The sequence below is a fragment of the Notolabrus celidotus genome, chromosome 15 (assembly GCF_009762535.1).
Source record: "Notolabrus celidotus isolate fNotCel1 chromosome 15, fNotCel1.pri, whole genome shotgun sequence".
NCBI lineage: Eukaryota > Metazoa > Chordata > Actinopteri > Labriformes > Labridae > Notolabrus > Notolabrus celidotus.
The window spans coordinates 32,102,012-32,124,334 of record NC_048286.1 but is presented as its reverse complement, the minus strand read 5'-3'; the positions used below and the strand labels follow the sequence as shown (position 1 = coordinate 32,124,334).

The following is a 22,323-nucleotide window of genomic DNA, read 5'->3' as shown; positions in this document are numbered from 1 at the left end:
AGGCCACCAGCGCCCCGTGTATGGAGTAGCTTTTATCAGAAGTACAGAAATAGAAAATGCTTTTTGAAATGCTAAGACATCAGATGTAAAAAATGTCATGTTTCTTATAGAGCATATCTTATCACAAAGAAAGTTTTTCTGATTACCAAACCAGACAATCAGCTGCAGATCCATTGTTCTTACTCTTACACCGTGTCATTTGAGCATCCTGGTTTGTGCTTGGTAAAAGATTTTAAAAACCCTTCATAATGCGCCACACAATATCATTTTTACCACAACAGCTGAGAGCTGATGAGAGCATTAAAGAGTGCAGCAGAATGGAGGACTTCAGCCGTCATCTCTCTATCTTTGCATTTCACCTTTTTCTTCCTCGCCTTCTTTCCTTCGTCTCCAAACAGGAGAGGAGCAGGAAGCTGCTCTGATCAGTGAGTCCTCATTGACGCTCCAAAATGGAAACAAGGTCAGCGTTCATGCGTCAAGGCAGGTAAAGGCGCTTTAATGCTGCAGGCGAGCGTTCAGCTGCTTCACACAGCACCTGTACTTGAAGAGGAAGGAGAGACTTCCAATGCACAGTCATCATGTGACAACTATCAGCTGTGAGCTCATGTAACTACTTACTTTTCTTATTTCGTTTTTTTTCACAGGGCCAAAACCAGGCCTTCAGATTGCCCTTTCAAAATAAAACCAGATTAATAAGATATTTAAAGACCTGAATCAAAGACCAGGTCATTGAGATGTCAGAGGCAAAAAAAAAAAAGGTCAGGTCTTCAAGCCCCCCCGGCTTTATTAGATAAAAATGTACTTTAAAAAGTCATGAAACGCCGGAGGGAGGAAGTGGGGATGACGTGCAGCAGGGGGCAGCAGGGGGCCATGGCTAGAGTTACCTCTGCACATGGGCCCATATGCTAAAACCTTACCCCCCCATCACTCTGTGAAGGTAAGCTGGGTGTGGGATTGCAGTGCACACACAGACACACACCTCATTCTATCTTACTGTGTATCTCTCTAGCTATGACATCTCGAAGGAAACCATGTTTTCCTCCTTTGTCTGAAGAGAACCTGAAGTTCCTCCACCTCTAACAGGACTGTAGAGGTGGAGTAGCTCAAGCTCCCGGTGGTATCAGCTACAGTATGTACCTAGGTCAGAAATCCCCCAAAATTTTAATTGCATGACTTTACTTGATCGCTGTGGAGTTGACATTGAGTCAGGATTATTCTCCTGGTTCATTTACTTTCAAGTTTTCACTCTAGATGACCATTTAAGGTAATGAATAAAGAACTGATCATATTCCCCAGTGTCACCACATGTACTGGGACAAAGACACGTCCACTATGGCCGCCCTGTGGAGGTCTGAAGAGAGACGGATAAAGCTTGATCAGTGTGGTGTGATTTTAGTTGAGTTTATACATTAAAGGTGCTTTTCAACCGCAGGAACTAGGGAACTTTTGAGGAACTATCGAAATGACAGCAAGAACCAGAGTCTAAATGTAGTTCTGGGGTATTAAATCTCTCCCTGAAAGCTCCTGCTCGGGGAGTAGTAATTTCCAAAGGTCAAGGGAACTTTGGGGGCGGGGCCTGCAATTCTGAATGTTTCTGATTGGTTGAGTAACTGCAGTGTTTTTATTTCAGCCTCCGTCCACAATGACATCACACACATCTGTGATTCACTTGATTTAATAACTCTTTAACGTCGTCTTCTCCGAGCCTGATAGTGTGAATGCGCCTCTTTCAGCTCCCGGTGTTATGGTTGTATTAGTGACCCTGTAAACTGGAGACCTTCAGCTGAACGTGTCAGTGTTTGTGGAGTTTACAACAGCTGTTGAAACACCGAGGGAGTTCCTGGGAATGCAAACTAGTTTAGTTTTTATTAAGATTTCAAAATATCCTCATCAGATATTTAATAATCGTCTAAAGACACAACACTGAACTGATCTGCATGATCTCCACCGGACTTCCGGCCTGGACGCCACTGCGTCCGAAGGTAGTATGCAGTATGACTGTTCTGTTGGATGTGTTCTGCAGGATACTGGGCCAGACGACATTGAATTCCCGGTCTGAATTAAGGGCCGAGCTGAAAGATGAACTGCTTCTTTAGCATCACTTCTGGTTTAAAAAGTTAAGAAGAGGTTTAAATGGAATTTAATAATCTCGACAGACATGAATATTTACCTGTGAGCTGTTTATCGACTCACTAATTACAGGAAGTTACAATATTCATTACTCTCATTACTTTACTGTAAGTTAACATGCCGATAAACGTTTGATACAGCTCCAACCCAGTAGGTGGCGCTAATGCAGCAAAAAACTGAGTAGCGCTGTGCATCGTGGGAAACTGTACGTGAGGGAGACTGGTCCGATGCATAGGAGATTTTTCTGAATCAGTATGACATCTGGGTAGTTTTGGCATACTGCAGATTTTGCTTTTGTTAACATACTACATATACCTCTTTTCGACCAACGCGAACCAGGTTGTATTTCCGGGTTGGTGCTCGTGCTGGTTCAGAGCTGGTTGAACCTGTGAACCAGCACGGCACCCTTTTGTTTTTCCACCCGCTTGAGCCCGTGGAAGAGACACGTCATGACGTCAGATTTACGTGAGCGCTTTTCCCAGCAGCGCTTTCCCTCACAACAACAACGGCGGACAACAGCAGCTTGTCTCCTTGGCCGACCACTGCTTTGCCTTGGAATCCATTTGTCTCTTATTTGTTCGCTGCAGGACAATGGAGGAAACACGCTTGGTTTGTGTTTTTGATCACGACATCCCAACGTAAGCTGTTCGCGGTTCTAGACCAGCAAAGAGTTGGAGCCCCAAGAGTCAAAGCACGAAAAAAACGGTTCTCAATTGAGCCCTGGCTCCGAACCGGCCCTGAAACTGCCTCGGTCGAAAAGGGGTAATACTGAATTTTTGCCAAATCTGTACGTACCGCTAGTATAACAGAATGTTTCGAGCACAGCCATAGTTCCTGGAAGAGTAGTTCCTGGAGCTAAAAGTTCCCAACAGGAGAAGTTCTTCTTTAAGTGAAAGTACAAAAGTGTGAATTCAATAAAGACATTGAAGAAGAATATTTGGTTTCCTAGGCGAATATCATGATTCACTTTTATTAAAAGCATTATAGCTACAATTCATCATACATGATGTCTCCAAAAAGAAAACAAACAAACAAAAAACAAACAAAATAACACCCAAAAAAAGAAAGAAAAAACATTTACATGGTATGTCTGTAAACTTCAAGGCTATATAAGAATTTGAGGTAATGCTCTTCAGCTTGCTGGCTAAAAGTAACAAAAAGTCCATTTTCAAGAAAAGTAGCTACGTAATAAAGGTACCTGATTATTTGAACTCTTAAACACCAGTGCATCAACAGGAACAGAGTGAGACTAAATTGATTGCAGTACTTATTCGTTATCACTTTCAGTTTAAGTTTTTGTTTTTCTATTCATACGACACTTGTGGTTATTCCTATGGTGTGTGCGTGTGTGTGCGTGTTAGGAGAGTGATGTTGGAACATTCAAAAGCTGCCTTGATTATTGCTGTCTCAGCTTTGGAGAGTAGAACAAGGGTCTTTCACGGGAAGGGCGAGTTCCAGAGATCCAAAATAATCTCTTCCCCCTCTGTCCCAGTTCTCTCCCTCTGCATCTGCTGGGCTGGCTGTGCTAGCAAATGTTAATAAGACCTGGCTACAATGTGTGTTTGAAAATACTTTCAAATATTTGAATCTGTCGCAGCCTTGATCATTTCAGACACTTGAACTGGCCTCAGAATGGAAACAAATCAAGCCCCACTCACACTTTTCAAGTAAAAAAAGCATCCAGAGTTTAACTTTGTATAGAAACGAGTGAACTTTCAACTCTGTTGAAAATGTGTCTCAGTCCTGTTTTGACCAGGCCGTGAGTCAGTGTGTGTGACTAGAGGAACAGTCTTTCAAGAGGAGGTCAATGGGAAGCAGCACTTGGTCTGAAACTATCAGTATATGGAAAAATAAAACAATAAGAAACTAAAGAAACGTGGCAGCGAGTGGGGAATAAACCATCTGATGTGCCCCCTTTAAAGATTAAACCTGAATCATCACATCCCTGTTTGGACCACCTCTCCCTGTCCGTTCACAGAAACCTCCTCATGGGGAGAGACTGGATTTGGCAGCATGCAGCAGACCAACAAGAGGGGACTCGTTGGTAGCAGACCCAGCCCGCCTGCCACCTCTGAGTCAAACTGATGCCACCCTGGTAAATAGAGAGGCAGGTGGCAGTGGAAAGATTCAAGACTGGCATTCAAACAGTGTGAGACTGGGTTTAACAGTATTGGTACAGTGTGCAAGCACACACACACGCACGAGGACACACAGAAAACACACAAGGAGGAGAACAGCTGTAGGAACCGGTCCTCTCAGTAAAACAGTGGAGTCACAGAGAGGATGAAGGGGGGGTCAGTGTGTGTAGTGATGAACCTCCAACATGTGAGGCTTGTGCATGTGTGCAGCTAACGGTCAAGTATGTGTTGGGATGTGTGTTTGTTGTGGTACTAGTCAATGTTTGACTCTGAGCTTCATGCCAGACTCAAACACCGACTCTGGTTTTGCTTTCCGCCTCAGAGTCTACCTGGTCTGATATGTGAGAACTAAAAAATCGGCTCTGAAACAGAACAGCTTCATAAAACTCCATTACCCATGATTCCTTTTGCAGCAGCTTCGTCAGACAGCTGGGTTTTGCCGTAATGCCGTTTTTGTTTTTTTCCAAAGAACTGATGTTAGAAAAAGCACCACTAGTGGGCGGGTTCCCTCTTTTGCTGAGACGCTGCTGACGACCGATACAACAAAAACAGTTCAGAAGATCAAGAAAGTCAAAGAAAAAATAAAGGTTTGAGAGCTGAAAGCAGCAATAATAATACAATAGTAATAACAATGGAACTATTGGAACATTGTGAAGTCGTATTCGAGGGACTGTGTGAGAGAAAAGTGTGGATGCACCGTTGACAGTGTACATACCCCAACCAGACAAAGAGAAAGAAACAGTCTCTGCGCAGGAGGCGAGCTCCCAGCACGTGGCTGTGAGGAGTTTCCCTGACTACACTATCAATAGAGATTTAACTTAACACACACACTTCAGCCTCTCTGACACATCGTAAGTATACCTGGCCAAAAAAATCATCAACAAATAGTAAGAGAAATCAACCACAACAATGTAAAGGGAAAAAAAACAGGGTTCAGTAATAGTTTGGATATTTCTGGTGGGGGTCTGTAAACGATGTAAGGAGGAAGAGGAGGAAGAGGAGGAGGAGGTGTGTGAGGGGAGGAAATGTCCAAGGCCGGTCAGTTCTGTGATTCATATCAGTCACTCTTGTCTTTCTGTGGACAAACCTCTGCCGTCTTTTCCTCCCCTCCAATCCCTCCATCCTCCGGGGCAGAATCCTCATCCCTCATCTCCTCGTCTCCTCCGCTCTCCTTGTCCAGAGCCAAGTCACCGTCTCCTCCACCACCACCGTCCTCCTCCTCCTCGTCTTCATCCTCCTCCTCCTCCTCTTCTTCTGTGGCTTTCAACACCCCCTTCTTCTCTTTCTGGTCTCTTGGGGGGTTTACGGTCAAGACGTTGCCGCCCAGCGCACCAGCCATGGCGCTCTGCAGCTCGGCCAAGGTGGAGGCGGTGGGGAAGCCCGGCAGGCTGAGGCCGGCGAGGCCCGGAGGTAGGAACATGGAGGGGTAGAGGAGGCCGGGCGCCACGGTGGACAGGAGGAACGGGTTGAACGCCAGAGAGTTGGCGGACATGCCGGCTGCGGCTAGCAGGGCGGCGGCGTCGCCGTTGATGGAGGCTTCAGCTGGCGAATCGGCCGCTGTGACATTATTAACAGGTTTGGCCATTTTCCTTGATCCTCCCTCTTTCTTCATCTTCTTCTTCACTACTTCCTCATTTTCCCCCGCCTCCTCCTCTTCATCCTCCTCATCATCATCGTCGTCGTCTCCCACCTCATCCAAGTTTTCCGCGGCTTCTTTTTTCTGCCCGCCTCTCTTCCTCGACCTCCTCTCCTCTTCCATCGTCCCGTTGGTGTTTCCCGACGCCGAGGTGGGGGCGGAGTTTGATGCGGCAGCTGCAACAGTCGCCAGATTGCCGCCAAACAGACCGCCGAGACTAAACATGTTGGGGAGGGCGGCCATGTTGGGCAGGCCTCCCATGCCGGGCAGCATGAGGGGAAGCATGGAGGCAGCGGCGGCGCTAGCAGCAGCCTGCTTGGGATCGCTGGGTTGAGGGAACGCCATCAGACCGGCAGCAGCCAACTGGAGAGACTGGAGGCTCTGGAGGGACGACAGGTCCATCCCTCCAAACAGACTGTTCAGCAGCAGTGGGTTGATGCCTCCTGCAGAAGAAACAAGAAGGATTAAAATACAGCAACATGAAGTTACGTTAGTCCTCTCCTACTAAGACAGAATGACTGCAGTTCATGGAGGATCCACTTGAGGCTGGCTCCAGGAAGTACCAGAAACCACATACACACCAATTCAAAGAAGCCGATCTTTACAGCAGAAATAAACATGTTTACAGCCTGGTTCAAAAGACGAGTGTAATCTGGAGAGCTCATTTCTAGATGGGCGGGTTGAATTTTTTTGTGACGTGGTAATTTCAAAGATATTGAGATTACAAGCCTTCCAATGAGAGTCACAGCTGACTTGATTGACAGGTGGGAACACTGTAGCTGTTGGCTAGGAGGCTCAAAGCCCGCCTCTTTATGTCAGGGGTTCTCAAACCTTTTGGAGCCAGGGACCCCTTACAGGTGAGAAAATTGTCCAAGGACCTCCTAATAATTGTAACACAGATTAAGCACATGCTTCCTTCCATTTGCACTCTTAGTTGCCCTTGGAACTATTTGTATTGTAAAACATATCAATGTAAATCCTTCAGACCTGTACCATAGTGATAAACAGATAACACTCCAATTTGAATCAAGTAAATACCACTTGTATACTTTAAAAAAAGAGGGTCATTTCATTCCCTGTAGACTCAACATGACAGCATTTATACTTTTCAAGTAATTGATCTTAAATACTTTCAGAAAATTGGTATCATAACAATGGTGTATATGCTGTTTTTAATGACACAGCACAATTTTATAATTTATCAGAAATGTATTCTAATTATTTCACGGACCCCCAGGACGCCACTTTGAGAACCACTGCTTTACGTGACACTAGCTCTACAGCAGTTACGTTGAGTTCAACATTTCCAATATGGCTGCCGCCGCCGATTGGCTTCAAAACAGCGCTTCAGAAACAGACGGGTGACGTCACGGATGCTACGTCCATTATTTATCCAGTCTATGCATGGAGCCAAAACTCCCAAAGATGAACAGTGTGTGATTATTAGGGGCGTGCAATATTCATAGTCGAAGATGAGATCCTAATTGTCGTTTTAACGATGTAAGAAATGACAAATCAAGAATATCATTATGCAAAATAAATCCAAAGAGTCCATGAACATTCACTGAGTGTGATCACGTAGGACAGACGCATGCATGCATGCTGAGAACACATGCAGTGTCAACACATCACAGCTAAGCTAAGCTAAGCTAGAAACACCAGTAGGCTTTGAATCAAGGTGTTACTACCTACACTGACTCTAGATATGCATTTGGTGTTGTGCATGATTTTGGCACTCTGTGGAAACATAGACCATTCTTGAAATCTGACGGTAAACTCATTCTCCACCATGACAAGGTCGCAGCTCTTCTGGATGCCATTTAGCTCCCAAACTCAGTTGCTGGTTGTAAATGCCTTGCTCATACTAACAACTCAGATTCTGTTTCTCTAGGAAATGCAAAAGCTGATGTCACTACACAAAGAGCTTCACTCCAACCCACCATCCTTGATCCTAAGTTTAATGTCCAGATGTGCTCGTATGGAGGAGTTGGTTTGGCTTTGAAAACATTGATTATCTCAACTTTCAGCATTGGTGAATTACCCTCCACATAAGATTATACATATATCATCAACAACATCTAATAGACTTTAAACAAGAGTGAGCTAGGACAAGACTTTTACATATATATTGTTTAAGGGATGCATATTATTACCAAATATTGCAAAGTGCAAGTCCCCAAATATATCACACACATCACACTACTGAGTGACTCCTTCCTGCTGTAGTGGTTGCAGCAGTAACAGTAGTTTTACCTGCTGATGTTGCAGCAGTCACCAGTGATGCCTGGGCCGCCTGTGCAGCAGCTGCCTGCTGAGCAGCCGCCGCCGCCTTAGCGATTTCAGATTTTGGTCGCCTGCCCCGACGACGAACTCCCTCCTCCCTGACCACAGGGCCGGTCAGAAGGCGGTCAAACATGTTTTCTGGGAGGAAACCCTGTGAGGAGAGAGAGGATAAAAAACAGTTTAAAATGCATGTAAGGAAGAGCTTCTTTACAAAAACTGTGATCACAGGATCCCTGGAATGAACATGTTTTTAAAGGTACAGTGTGCAGAAATGGGAATAATTAGCGATCAGATTCTACATTGAAACGCTCCCTTGCTCACCCCTCCAGTCTACGAAGCGACTGTGAACTTAGAGGACATGAAGCCTTTGTGGATCATGACACTAAGTACCGTGCATTAGTTCTGTGATATGGTAGAAACATGGTGTTGCAAGATGGCAGCTTTCAGGCGATTCTACACTCATGTAAACACATTAAGTAACATTAGACATCATGTCTACAAAGTCTGATCAATGCTGCTAAACAAGAAGGTCTTAGTTTCTTTTTCTTGGTTACTCACCGACTGTTTGACGATATCTGTCCAATCAGGGGCGACAGAGAACTCTGGGTTCTCCAATAGCCATCTAGGAAGCTCTTTCATTGGTGGAGCCATGGCCCCGCCCATCTAGAGGAAGAGAGAGATTCAATCTTTAGGAAAGTGGATTCATGCAGAAAGACTTAAACATGATTGAAACAGATACCTGTGATGTCTTCAACATTTTAAAGACACACTTGTGGTTTCATGCCAGCTTACCTTACGTCCGTTACGTCTGTTAACAACAGGTACTCTTTCTTCTCCGGTCAGAGTGTTGATGTCGATCTTGTTGGGGTTTCGACAGCGGTGGCGCTTCTGCTTGGGCTTATTAAACTGAGACAGCAGTAAGTCCTCGTTCTTCTGTAGACCAGGTGAACAAACAGAGAGGAGCACATCAGTAAACCCAGCTTCATGAATAACCATCAACAGGAACAGAACTACTTCAGTGAGGAGACAGAATCAACTATAGGAGGACATACTGGTGTGAATCCAGCCATGTCCATGGTGTAGGTAGGGTGCTGCCTGAGCCACTCCTCCAGCTCTTTGTTAGAAACGGTTGCCTCTTCCTCCTCCAGACTGCCAGAGGCCAGAGACCTGGCACTGGGGCTCTGTTCAGGAACACTTAGGTGTCTCTGGGCACGGGAGACACTCTGAACCGCCTCAACACCTGAAATCTTCGCCTCCTCAGCATCCTCCTGAAGGTCAGAGAGAGAGAGAGAGAACAGGGAGGAGGTTTAATACAAACACTCGTATGTTCACAGTTTGAACAGAGAGAGAGAGAAGTGGACCACGGTGACGTACCCCTCCTGCTCTCTTGTTGCCCGCAAACAGCATCTCCAGGCCCTCCACATTTTTTCTGCGGCCCCGCCTCCTCCTTATGATGGGCAGGTCGGCCTCCAGGGAACCGTTGGCTCTGTGTGCAGACGGCTGGGCTTGCTGCTGCAGCAGCTCCATCTGAGCTTTCATGGGGGAGCTGGTCACCAGGGCACCGGGGAATCCGGCTAATGAAGCCTTGTGGTGATGATGCATACCCTGAGGAACAGATCACATCAGTTAACTCACTTGATTTGGTGATATGTATGATTGATTGTGATGTTAGGTGCAGACTGGGCATGACAGAGCAGGGGTTCCCAAACTTTTCAACCTGTGACCCACAAAATACAGGTGCCAAAGACTCGCAGCCCCCACTGCCCCATGTGCATTTCATTTCAAATTTAATTCCTTTTCCCCCAATATTTTTAAGGTAATGGCCAAATATGAAAATTTAGATTACTTAAAGAAAATAAAACCTCTTGGGACCCCCCATTAGTGTCTTGCAACCCCCACTTTGGGAACCCCTGTGTTAGAGGACATGTAAGCACCTTGGTGAGGTCTATAGCGTGACTCTGGGTCTCAGTAGCAGCGTGACTCTCTCTCAGCTGAGCCACCATCTCCATGAGGTTACGCCTCTTGGCCGCCCTCTCAGCCTCAATCTCAATCTTCCTCCTTCTCCTCCTCCTCTGTCGAGGCAGACCCAGGGCGTCCTCCTGCAACATCAGGGAACAGTTAGAACCTCTGTGAGTCCACTATGGCTCGGGGGGGGGGGGCCTTTCTGCAGCCTCTGTGTGTTTGTGTCTTAGTGCACAGGACACTTACATGAGCCTGAGGTAAAAGCGTCTTCTCTTCGCTCCCGCCGTAAGACGTGTGGACGCCGGCCATCGCCAGCTCGGCCAGACTCTGCCGCTGCAGCGGGCTCTCCGTCGTTATGGCTACAGCTGCCGTCGTGACCGTGGAGCCGTGCCCCGGCAACATGTTGCTGGGGAAGTCAAAGATGTGGCGTCTGTGGACGGGCCACTTGCCCTTCAGGACTGCCTCGCAGATGTTATCCATCCTGTTGATCATGACGCGGTCCTGCAGGGAGCATCAAACAGAGACAGGTGACGATCATGCTCTAAAAATAGGATTTGAGGCTGAAAGCTGAAAGCTGGTGTTTGAGTGTTTCTGTTTTCATGAGAACATCTGATCTTATTTTGATGATATTCAGTCCTCCTGACGTTCGCTCTACTGTTGACTCAACAAGCACTTACACACGTCTGCACACAGGAAGCATGTCGGCTCAGTGACGGCTTCAATTCTGCTGAGTCATCTCTTATAAATCTCTTCTTAAACACACTTTCATCACAGAGTCTTTCCTGATTTTACCTGAACTTCATTTTACTTGAGATTTAAAAATATATTCTAAAAGAACAATATTCCTTTAGAGTACTTTTAAATAATAATAATAAATTTTATTTATATAGCGCTTTTGAAAAACTCAAAGACACTGTACAATTGTTAAAATCAATACAAGCAAAATAAAATAACAAATAACAAATAACAGATCAAACAACACAACAGTACAATCACAAATGAAAAGCTGACTTAAAAAGGTGAGTTTTTAAAAGAGATTTGAAAGCTGAAGGGTCAGAGCAGTTTTGGATATGGGAGGGGAGTGAGTTCGAGAGGGTGGGGGCGGCTACTGAGAAGGCTCTGTCCCCCCAGGTTCGGTGCTTGGTTCTGTGAGGTGGGGACAGGAGGTTGGCATGTGAGGAGCGCAGGTGACGGGAAGGAGTGTGATGGTGGAGGAGGTCAGTGAGGTAGGAAAGGGCCTGGTGGTGGAGGGCTTTGTGGGTGAGGAGGAGGATTTTAAACTGTATGCGGTAGGTAGGGGACGGGGAGCCAATGAAGATGTTGGAGGACGGGGGTGATGTGGTCACGGGAGCGGGTGCAGGTGAGGAGGCGTGCAGCAGAGTTTTGAATGTATTGCAGTTTATGGAGGACTTTGGATGATGTGCCGTACAGGATGCTAATACAGTAATCTAAACGGGATGTGATGAATGCGTGGATAAGGGTTTCTGCAGCAGAGAAAGAGAGGAATGGACGGAGGCGGGCGATGTTTCTGAGGTGGAAGAAGGCCGTTTTAGTGAGCTGGGTGACGTGGTGTTGAAAAGAAAGGTTGCTGTCAAAAATGATTCCAAGGTTACGGATGTGAGGTGCAGGAGATAGAGTAGAGTTATCTAAAGTGAGAGTGAAATTTGGAATGGGATTTGTGAGGGACTTGGGGCCGATGATTATGAGGTCGGATTTGTCATAGTTCAGTGATAGGAAGATTTTTTCTGTCTTTTAAAATGTTTTATTTCTGCATCTTGCCTGGTGTGATTTTATGACCTGCTTGTTTTATTTTGCTGCCCATGTGAAGCACTTTGTAACCTGTTTTTTTGAAAAGTCCTCTATAAATAATAACAATAATAATTTGTAAGTGTTTGCAGATTAGACTGTCCGGCATGAGCAGCATGTTGCAGATTTAAGCCAAAATAGATAAAATGAGTTGAGGGCTGTTTTGGATCTGATCTGCTATAATTTGTCACAAGCACAACAAATTAAGTACTTTAGCATGTCCAGAATGCTTTTCAAAATAAAAGCCTTTTTTTCTCCTGTGTTTGTTTTGGTTGAGAGACTCTCCGTGTTTTTCAGTCAGTTTTCATTTGAAGTTTTGTCATAGGCATTATCACTTCCTCTTGTGCCTTTAATAAAACCCAGCCTGCTATATGGACCATTAGGCCAAATCTGTGCCCCCTTTTAACCTCTTGCTCTCTTCATTTTCTGGAGTCCTAATTCATGTAGGCTTTCAGTACATCATTTAACTCATGGAATGAGATCAGATATCTTTCAGTTTCAATACTGTTTTTGTCTCCTTAATTAACCTCTCTGTGTCTATGCACCTAAATATGAATTAAAGACCTGTTTTTAATGTAAATAAGATTGTTCTCTTAAAGTTTGACCCCAGAAAACATTCCTGATTAAGTACAGGCAGCCTGTTGAGTGCAAAATTATTCATATGTGGATTTTATCTATGTGTACTGACTATAAAGACTCAATCCTGATGACTTTTACAACACAGAGGTTTTATTAATGGACAGTTTTTGGCCTTACATTGAGTAAAAGTTATGGGACAGACAAGAGAGCAGCAACTCGCACAGCCAACATGCAGCCTGTGTGAATGCAGCGACGCTACGAGCTGGAGCCAGCCGTCACAAGTAGCAGTTTCACATTAGGAGCCTTGAAATAGTTCAAAAGGAATAATCAGGGGATCATTTAATATATGCCTCTTCAGGTGCACCTAAAGCCTTTATTGCTCCAACAAATAAAAGTCTGTTCTAAGTTTGGAGGCCAGCGAAGGTTTGTAGGTTAGTGAATGCTAACTGGAGTGTGTTGCTCATGGTTTTGAGACTTACCTTAGGCCAGAATGAGAAGCCGTAAGCTCGCTCCTGCAAAGCCTGCAGTGCAGAAGTGTCCTGAAGATCATCGGGGCAGAATCCATCCCTGGTTTCATTTTGGGCCGACGTGCTCAGAGACGCGATGCTGTCCTCATCAAAGTTCTTCTGCTCTGACACGGCGCTCGCTGTGTGAAGAGAGAGAGAGACAGTCAAGACGCTGGTCTTCATTTAAATGGATTTCTAATTCATTGTTGTCTCTTCACTATTATCATAAAATGAAGGGTTTGCAAACCATTAAAGTCTGTTTTTTAAACAGCATTCAGACTCTTTGGGATTTGGAGTTGTCGACACGTCAATAAAAATAACTTCCAGAGTCCAAAGTCTTAAATCTGACCCACTTAAGATAAAACCCCTCCTCTCTCCAGTCATACATCATGAGATATAACCTCCTCTTACCCTCAGCCTGGGAGGATTTCTCTGATTTGTCATCCTCATCCATCCTCTCCTCCTCCTCCTCCTCTGGGCTTTTCTCAGTGTCGGCTGATTTTGGAGATTTGGGAGACTCAGCGTTCTCCTTCTCCTCTCCGCTGACCTCCTCTTCAGTCTTGTTCTCTGGTTGTTCTTCAGGAGAAGTGTCAGGATGTACCGAGGGCTCAGCGGGGGTCTCTTTCTGCTCTGTGATAGTCTCCTCGGGACTCTTCTTCTCTTCAGTCGAGTCCTTGTCCTGGTCTTCTTCTGGCTTTGAGGTATTCTCTGTTTCCTCACTCTTCTCCTCATCCTGCTCTTTTTCTTCAACATCTGGCTTGGGCTTGGCCTCCTCCTCTTCTTCTTCTCCTTCTTCTTTCTTTAACTCCTTCTTAGGGGAAGTAGTGATTTCCTCTTTCTTTTCCTGGAGCTCTCCTTCATTTTCTTTCTTGAGATCAGGAGTTTCAGTCTCTGTACATGGAATGTCTCCTCCTTCAGTTTCGGTTTTCACCTCCTTCTCCGATATCCCTTCCTCCATCTTCACCTCCTTCTCTTCTACTCCATCCTCCTCTTTCCCTCCGTTGAGAGCCAGTTGAGCAGCAGCTGCAGCACTCGCCAGATCTCCAGGGGTGAGAAGGGGGGCAGAGTTGCTTTCCGCTGCTCCGGTCTTAGCGGATCCTCTTTGGCTGGTGAAGCGATGGTGGGCTTCAAGAAAAGCCAGGGCAGGGTCATTTAGGATGTGATAATCTGTCCGGCTCACGCCGTGTTTGGACGCCCCCAGGAGGAGGTCCCGGTCGTGGCGGCCAGACTCCCACCACTCTGGGAGGTCTGGGGAGGGCTGGCAGAGTTTGAGGCGCTCTGAGAGCTGAGGGTGTGGGAGGACTTGCTCTCTGATGCGGCGGAGGAGCTCGATGCGGTACAAGGTCCGTGAGGCGCGCTCCTCTGTGATGGGATCGATGATCAGGGTCGGGTCTGGGAGTTCTGAGGGTGTGAGAGACAGGTGGTCAGGAACAAACTACTCAGTGACACATCAATCTATTCATCATTCACTTTGTACCAGTCGTAGTTTTTAAAGGTGACATATCATGCAAAATAGACTTTTTAATGGTTCTCCACCTGAAATATGTGTCCCTGTCTACAAACCCCCCGAGAATGAAAAGAATCCATTCTGCCCCTGTTCTGATTTCTCCACCTTTCTGTAAATGTGTGCTGAAACGAGCCGTTTGAGACTTCAGTGTTTTTCATACGTCACAACAATATCCGGTCTGTAACAGGAAGTCAGAGCTCGGAGCTTGTTCAGCCCATAGACTGTATAAAATACAACTCAACCCCTCCTCCGTTTTTCATTCCCTGCACACATGTGTGCTAACAAGGAGCTTAGGAGGGAGGCATGCTAGTTGTAGGCTGTCTTAATAAACACAAAGGTCGGTTTTACTCCCCACGTCTGCAGATTTGAAGATCTAGTGGATGATTTTTATTTATCATGGATAAGAGCTAGCGCTAGTTAGCATAGCCACATAGCTACATGTTCGTCGCTGTGTACCAAGACACACGTCGACATACTGACAAATAAAACAAGAAACACTAAATCTGTGACCAATCCTTCAGAAAAGGTCCTGCTGCAGGCGCCTCTCCGTCAGGATCAGATTCTGGATCAGATTCAGAGGGTTGAAGTAACGTGGGTCTGTGAGCAGCCAACATGTTAACATTAGATCAATGTGCTGGAGAGCCGAGGGCACATCCACTTCCTGAGGGGGCGTGGTCAGAGAGCTCATTCTCATTTAAAGGCACAGACACAGAAAACAGCCTGTTCTGAGCAGGGCTGAAAAAGAGGGGTTTACAGGCAGACCAAAATCTGATTTCAAAGTGTTTTTTGAGCAATAAACTTTAAAGACATGTTTTGGGGACCTCTTAGACCAATATATTTTGATGAAAAAGGGCATAATGTGTCACCTTTAAGTAGCGGCACAATGTTTTAAAACCTATCAATCATCTCAAAGCAGTTTCCACAAACCTGTATCGGGCTTGATCTGCATCCTGCAGACCCGTTTGCACATGGCGATGAAGGAGTAGTAATACTTCTCCAAGCTCTCGTCTGTTTTCTTGTCCAGTCGAGCAAAAGCCCTGAACTGGGCCCAATCAAACTTCTGATGCACGGTGTCAAAGACCACTCCGAAGGTGGAAACCACGCGGTAGAAGTCCGCCTCCTCTCGACGAGTCCACCTGATGGAGGGAGAACATCACATGAAAACAGGTTCAATGATCTCTGAATAATTCCAGTCATGATGATGAATTCTGGGTAATTTGTGTTTCTAAATTTTAACCACACATTCTTCTGAATGTGACTCTACCTTTGTCTCCTCTCCTTGAAGTACATGGCTCCATCAGCCATGAGCGAGCTGGCAGTCACCACCGGGGACGCCTCCGCCATGAACTGTCCACCTTTGGCAAAGTAAGCACCTCCTTTAGCCATATATGGGCTTCCGTCTGCCATGTACACGCCTGCCCCGTCGTGGATATAAGCTGCCCCTCCACCTGTCTCGGTAACCATGGCAATGGAAGGCAGGAACTCCCTGCGTCTCTTTCTGCGACCGTCGGGCCGGCTCAGAGCCTCCTGGCGGAGCTGCTCTCTGCGGTTGGAGCGTTGGTAGGCCGTGATGAGGCGACGCAGACGGGCCGTGAGCGCCGAGGCTGCTGGCCAGTAGAGCTGCTCACTGGAGCCCGAAGCTCCACCTGAAGGGCGCACGTTCGGACCGTTCTCACCTGGTTTTGCTTCAGGGAAGAAAAGAGAGAGAGAGCAGGAGACATGAGGACAAAGATATTTAGTCACCAGTTAAGCACTATGATACGAGACGCAGCCAGAACACAATGGAGTGGATCCAGTAGAAGTTAACACATTGACTAGAAGAGAAACCTATCAGATCTAGTGCTGTGAATCGGAGACAGACCGGATACGGATTTGGTGGAATTTGGCTGCAAGTAACGTTACTTTAACTGAGTTTAGTGCTCTACATATTTCACCATGTTTACTTTAAAGCTAACTGAGCCTCATTTTAAAGGTTTTAAAAGGTCCCTTATAATGAAGTCTGGCAACCCTGAGACTGTGGAAGTAAAAGAGCCTCCTCGTTGTTTCTGTGGCCCCCCTGCTGCTTCTCAGAAGCAATCTGAATTTGCTCCTGTGGTGACGTCACAACAGGAGTCATTTGCATGAGCATGCATGCCTTACCATCCCCACTCCTAACCCTTGAGCATTCTAGTTCCTTCCAAGTTGTAATTTTGCTTCTTGATACAGATTCAAGATGTCCAAGGTTAGAGCCAGACATGCTAACTGCTCTCTTGTTGGATGCACAAACACAAATGTCTTTATTCTGTCCCTGCACGAAGGATCAGAGTCTGTCTGTGCCGACCACTTTATGAAGAAGGGCAAGAAAGTAGGAACAGGCAGAGACATGCTGTCATAACTTCAGCTGCAACACTTCACATGAGTGAGGCGGAGTAAGCAACATATGACCGACCACAAACATGAACAAGTCTGCAGATCATCATATCTTACAAACTCAGAGCAAACTATGATATCAGAGAAGTTGTTTGCCCTTTTAATCTCTCTCAGCATCACTGGATAAATTCAAAGTGTACCTTCAGATTCACAGTCCCCAGTCTCATCCTTGATGTCCACAGGAGAGTTAGTCAAGTCGTCCATATCGTCTTTGAAAGGCATCCGTAGAGGCTTATACTCTGGATCCTCTTCCTCACTGGAGAGAGGGGAGGGAAGGAAATCAAGATTTGGTGTCATGGATTTGTGAAATGTTTAGAAACCATAGATCAATTTTCTTCAGATGAAATGATGGAATATAAAGAGGCTGAATACCTTCATTCACAGCTTTGAAAGTAGCTAATTCTGACTATTCTGAACTTCTGTATACACTTTATTATTTTATTTGATATCTAATGTATTTGATATTATTTGATTCTATTTTATTTGATATTTATTTTATTTTATTTTTATTGTATCTAATTGATATTTATTTTATTGTATTTTATTCTATATTTTTTCATTTAATATTTATCTTACATTTGATATTATTCTATTCTATTTCATTTTCTATTTATTTTATTGTATTTTATTTGATATTTTTTCTATTCTATTCTATTTAATTTTAATTTAATTTAATTTGGTATTTAGTTTATTTTATTGTATTTTATTTAATATTATTTTATTGCATTCACATTTATATGTTGTTATATTCCTTCTATTAATATTTTGACTTTCCTATATTCTGAGAATAAATACAAGAGCTCTGTTATGACCAAATTTCCCTCACCGGGATAAATAAAATATTTCTGATTCTGATTCTGAAGGCAAAACTAAAACATACAGAAATAAAGTAAGGCCTGATTTAAAGCTGGTGAATTTTCTGTTCATCATTTCCTAAATTAATCTCTTGGAGGTGAAGAACGGGCATAAAATACACTCAAATGGCAGAAACAAAGATTTTTAGATCAGCAAATGTTGTCCGACATCGGCCCGCCTACGATCTGACAATCTGACCACTACTCGAGGTTTTGACGGGGGAAAACGGAGTTTAAAAGACTGACAATTTACAATTCTACAATTTGTATTTACACGGACAAAGCTGAAAACGACCAACAGAGAAAAAAGAGGAATAGAGGAGCTTGCTCTCATACCCCTCAACACCATCTGCCATCATGTCGGAGCCCCTCTGCTCAGCAGCGATCGCCTTGGCATCCGGCATGCCCACCCTCTCCAAGAAACACAGGGCAGGGTCAGCTCTCATCGAGTTGTACTTTTCATAGCCTGAAGAAGAGGAAGAAGAAGAAGAGGACAAAGATACGTGTTTAGAGGTGTGGAGGACGATACGCTGGACTCAATCAGAGACTAAGCAATATACATCACACACACATATACACACAAAGTTCTTCTTTCTGGCTCACACTTTGACAGACACGATGCTACAATATCCAACACACACTCTGAAAACACATGCATCCAATAGTTAATGAAGGAGTAGATAAAAACAGCAGCAGAAGGGCAGACCCCAGGAACCAGCTGCTGACAAGACAGACAGCCTGTGTGTGTGTGTGTGTGTGTGTGTGTGTGTGTGTGTGTGTGTGTGTGTGTGTGTGTGTCTGCATGTGTGTGTGTGTGTTCAAACTTGTCTTTGTGTGTGCTAATCCGAAAGAGCCTTTATGAAAAAAAAGGAAAGAAAAAGTTTTTGCATCGCAGCATCTTTAAAAGTGAGCTTGTGGGTGTGAGATACAGCGAGTGTGTGTGTGTGTGAGTGTGGCTGTGTGTGTGTGAGTGTGGCTGTGTGTGTGTGTGTGTGTGTGTGTGTTTGTCCGTTAGGGTCATTCAGGCAGAACAAATTAAAATGTGCAGATCCTACGGAGACACATCAGGAAGGAAAGGGGGGAGGGGATGGAAGGGAAGAGATAAACACAGGAGCAGGTGGAATGAAGGGAGTAAAAAAAAAAAAAGGAGAGGGGAGAGAAGATAAGAAGAAGAAGGCGGCAGACTAGCAGCACTTCTCCAACCTTCCTCTTCCTTCTCTCCCTCCTTCTTCCCTCTCTCCTCACACTGTACTGTGTGTGTGTGTGTGTGTGTGTGTCTGCATACAAAGCTCACTGTGTGTTTATATGTGTGTTCGTCCCCCTCGGGCCTCCCTAGTGAATGAGGATTATGATTAACTGTGGGTGAGCCCCTTTGTATTCCTCTGTGTGTGTGTGAGTGTGTCTATGTGTGTGTGAGTGTGTGTGTGTGTGTCCTAATTGAATCATGGGGGGTGGGCAATGATGGAAAAATTATGACAATTATGCCAAATTAATATAAATGAGGGCCTGCATCTTGAAAGGCTGCGCAGACACCGGGCCTCGTCAGCCTGTCACGGGGAGTCACACTCAGTCACCCTGTCAGCAGTCAGAGGTGGGTCACTCTCAGATTAGAACGCAACCTTCACGGAGATGATGACCCACATAAGACCGGCTCGGAGACTAGGATCTCTTTACTTGATTGTGAAGCTAGCTTTGGTTGCACCTTGAACAGCCAGAGGTGGAGTCACATCAGTCACACTCCTGATGTGAGGTGTGTGTGTATGTTCCCCCCTCACAGTGTGTGATACTATAACTTAAGACTGACATGTTATCGCTCTGTGAGTCTTAATGTTTGTATTCATTACATTAATGCTGCCATGGATGGTGACCTGTTTGTACAGGCATTGATTCAGGGTTTCTCACCGTGTTTGAAGACGCCCAGGAGCAGGGATTTGTCGGCCTCGCTGTCCCACCAGTCAGCCGGGACCTCTGCATGGAACGGCTGAGGGATCCAGATATCCAGCTCACTGTGAAGAGAGTGAAGACACCGATGAAGGACACTTCCTGTTAGCACAGTCAAAAAGTAGGGATTCAAGAAGTTTAATAGAGAACTAAATCCATATACAGACTAACAAACAGTCTTCAACTTTCACTCAGGGGCATATAGGGCCCTATGATTTCTGCATTAACGGAATCGCAATGTGACTGAGATGCTGTCATAATGAGGATGAGGAACGTTTGTCTGGGGAAATGCTTCCGGGGACCGCTCATTCGTGGCACCACCCGTGCATCTCCTCACAAACACTCACCCGCCCCCTCTGAAAATAAACAACATGTCAAAGCGGCCACCAGAAACACTGGCTAAGTCTGCAAAAAAACTACAAAACTCATCCCTTCCTCCAAAATACAGAGCTGAACAGTTCCCAAATGGCTTCTAATGAGTCAGGTGACATGCTTTTTTGCAAGTTCTGCCAACATACTGCTGACTGGAAACTTAAAATGACATGTGATGACCACTTGTCTTCCAAAAGCCATGTGAAAAACAGAGAAACACAATAAGTGTTACAAGCACTTTGTACTTAAAGCACTCATTGGTGCATTGTTATGTTACAACATTATGTTTTGACTTTGGGCAAAACTGTGCAATAAAGTGTTGCATCAATTAATTTAATGATTTTTGCATTTTATTAACAGACATTTTATTCACTGACACATAAAGCACACACTATATGGAGGTAAAATAAGTGTAAAGGGTAAAAAAACAGAATTCTAAAAAATTAAAATTGAAAAAAAGGAATTTGGAAAAAAAATAAAACAGATTTGCCCTAGGCATGAATGTACCTTTAAATTAAAATTAAATAATGAATTCATATCATGATCAAATCGATATCGACTGATATTTCAATATCGCCCACCTCTAAGCTGACGCACACAGAGAGCTGCATGAAGTGCAGCGTGAACGATGATTCCAGACTGAAGTGACGGTGAAATAAAGCTTAGCTCATAATCGTGATGATTCCTCTACAGTTCTACCATTAATCAGTTTAATAGAAGGACCTGCTGTCAGCACTGTAGCCCGTCACTTAAAGGGAAGCTTTGATTTATCAACATTATCCTTATTATCATTATTGCTGGGTTGTTTTTTTCACAGCTGCTGATGTGTTGTGGTTTGTTTTTCTGTCCTGTATGCTTTTAAAGAAGAAAATGAACAATAAAGATATGTTTAAAAATAAAAAATAAGGACTGAACTGCAGACTGGAGTCTCTGAATTCAGTTAAAGGAGGATGCAAAGTAATCTAATGTGTGGACTGGATGTGGAGCCGTTACTGAGCGAGATACAAAGCAGGACGATGACTTTCACAAGGACAGATCTACCTTACATCTCCTCCTCTTCTCTATAAATCATCACTGCTTTATTGTAAACTAACAACCTGTGATGTGTCACAGTGTTAGATACGGTTAGCTAACACCGATCATTCACTAACATGTCTGCATCATTTCCCGCTGGGTCTCCCTGCTCCTCAACTTCACAACTCCTGTGGACCTGATTCCTCCTGATCCTGATCCTGATCCCGCTCTCTTTGACCTCTAACAGGCTCGTGGTTAAAAGCTTGAGGTCCGTCGTGTGCAGATGAATTAACATTTTCTTCCTCTTTATTGACAAAACATTTGGATCCTTAATTATTAATGCTGAGCATTCGCTTCACTGCTCTACGTCACATCCGGTTGTTTGTTTTGCAATATAAACGTACACATTGAATCCCAGGGACTCAAACCTGCTAGTTGCACTCGAGGACAGATTCTTCATGCATGTACGTCGCATGCAAATAATAATAATGTGCTCTGTTTTTGCAGGAAGGCTTCTCTGCTCTTGAATCTACCTCCTCTAAGAGCAGAATGATGGTAGAAAACGCCGTTATCAGCGAGTTCTGGAAGGAAAGAGTACAATATACAACAATACACAATGGAGGGGTGACAGAGGGTGACAGGAGGAGAGAAGAAACCAGGGAAATAGTCCCTTATCTCTGCAAACAGCAGCATGCCCAGCCTTGGCAACACACGCGCATGTGCGCGCCAAGACTGGCATGCTAAATCCCTCTGGCATATGTTGGCACGATGGCACCCCGTATGCTCACGTCTGGCATGGTCTGATACACACCCGCACATACACACAGGGGTCTGTCACAGTAGCCATTGAGAGGGGGGAGGGAGTGACAAAGATCAGCATGATGTGCACATGCTCCTCATTATAAATGCATTCACATCTGGGTGAAAGGGTGATGAGAGGGGGATGGGAGTTGATGAGAGACTAAAGTGCACTGCAGAAAGAGGGAGAGATGGATCGTGGAGAGTGGTGGGGGGAGAAGATGGAGGAAGTAGTGGAAGTACTCGTCAGTATGACAAACAGTGGAAGAGGCGCTCTACACCTGATATCGCTATCAGTCCGCTGTGATCGGAGCACAATTAGAAAGCTGGAGGTGTAAGCAGCTCAGTGGGACTTGATTGAGAGCTGAACACTCGGGACACATGTGGA

At 45.0% G+C, this 22,323-nt stretch overlaps 1 protein-coding gene across 3 annotated transcripts in view; it reads right to left on the bottom strand.

Annotated features, from left to right (window-relative positions):
- Positions 1–3,066: 3,066 nt before the first annotated feature.
- Positions 3,067–22,323, bottom strand: part of chd7 (chromodomain helicase DNA binding protein 7) — a 111,010-nt gene continuing 91,753 nt past the window's right edge. For 2 of the 3 annotated variants that reach the window (XM_034703819.1, XM_034703820.1), the window contains 15 exons: positions 19,713–19,816; positions 18,147–18,276; positions 17,097–17,212; positions 15,812–16,232; positions 15,475–15,683; positions 13,452–14,441; positions 13,014–13,180; positions 10,396–10,650; positions 10,122–10,286; positions 9,562–9,792; positions 9,240–9,455; positions 8,980–9,120; positions 8,746–8,850; positions 8,158–8,338; positions 5,326–6,347 (listed from right to left, as the gene is read on the bottom strand). In XM_034703819.1, the coding sequence (XP_034559710.1) occupies positions 5,326–6,347; positions 8,158–8,338; positions 8,746–8,850; positions 8,980–9,120; positions 9,240–9,455; positions 9,562–9,792; positions 10,122–10,286; positions 10,396–10,650; positions 13,014–13,180; positions 13,452–14,441; positions 15,475–15,683; positions 15,812–16,232; positions 17,097–17,212; positions 18,147–18,276; positions 19,713–19,816 (4,453 nt within the window). Of the gene's footprint in view, positions 6,348–8,157; positions 8,339–8,745; positions 8,851–8,979; positions 9,121–9,239; positions 9,456–9,561; positions 9,793–10,121; positions 10,287–10,395; positions 10,651–13,013; positions 13,181–13,451; positions 14,442–15,474; positions 15,684–15,811; positions 16,233–17,096; positions 17,213–18,146; positions 18,277–19,712; positions 19,817–22,323 lie in introns of all 3 variants that reach the window. The other variant, XM_034703818.1, reaches the window with a different exon arrangement.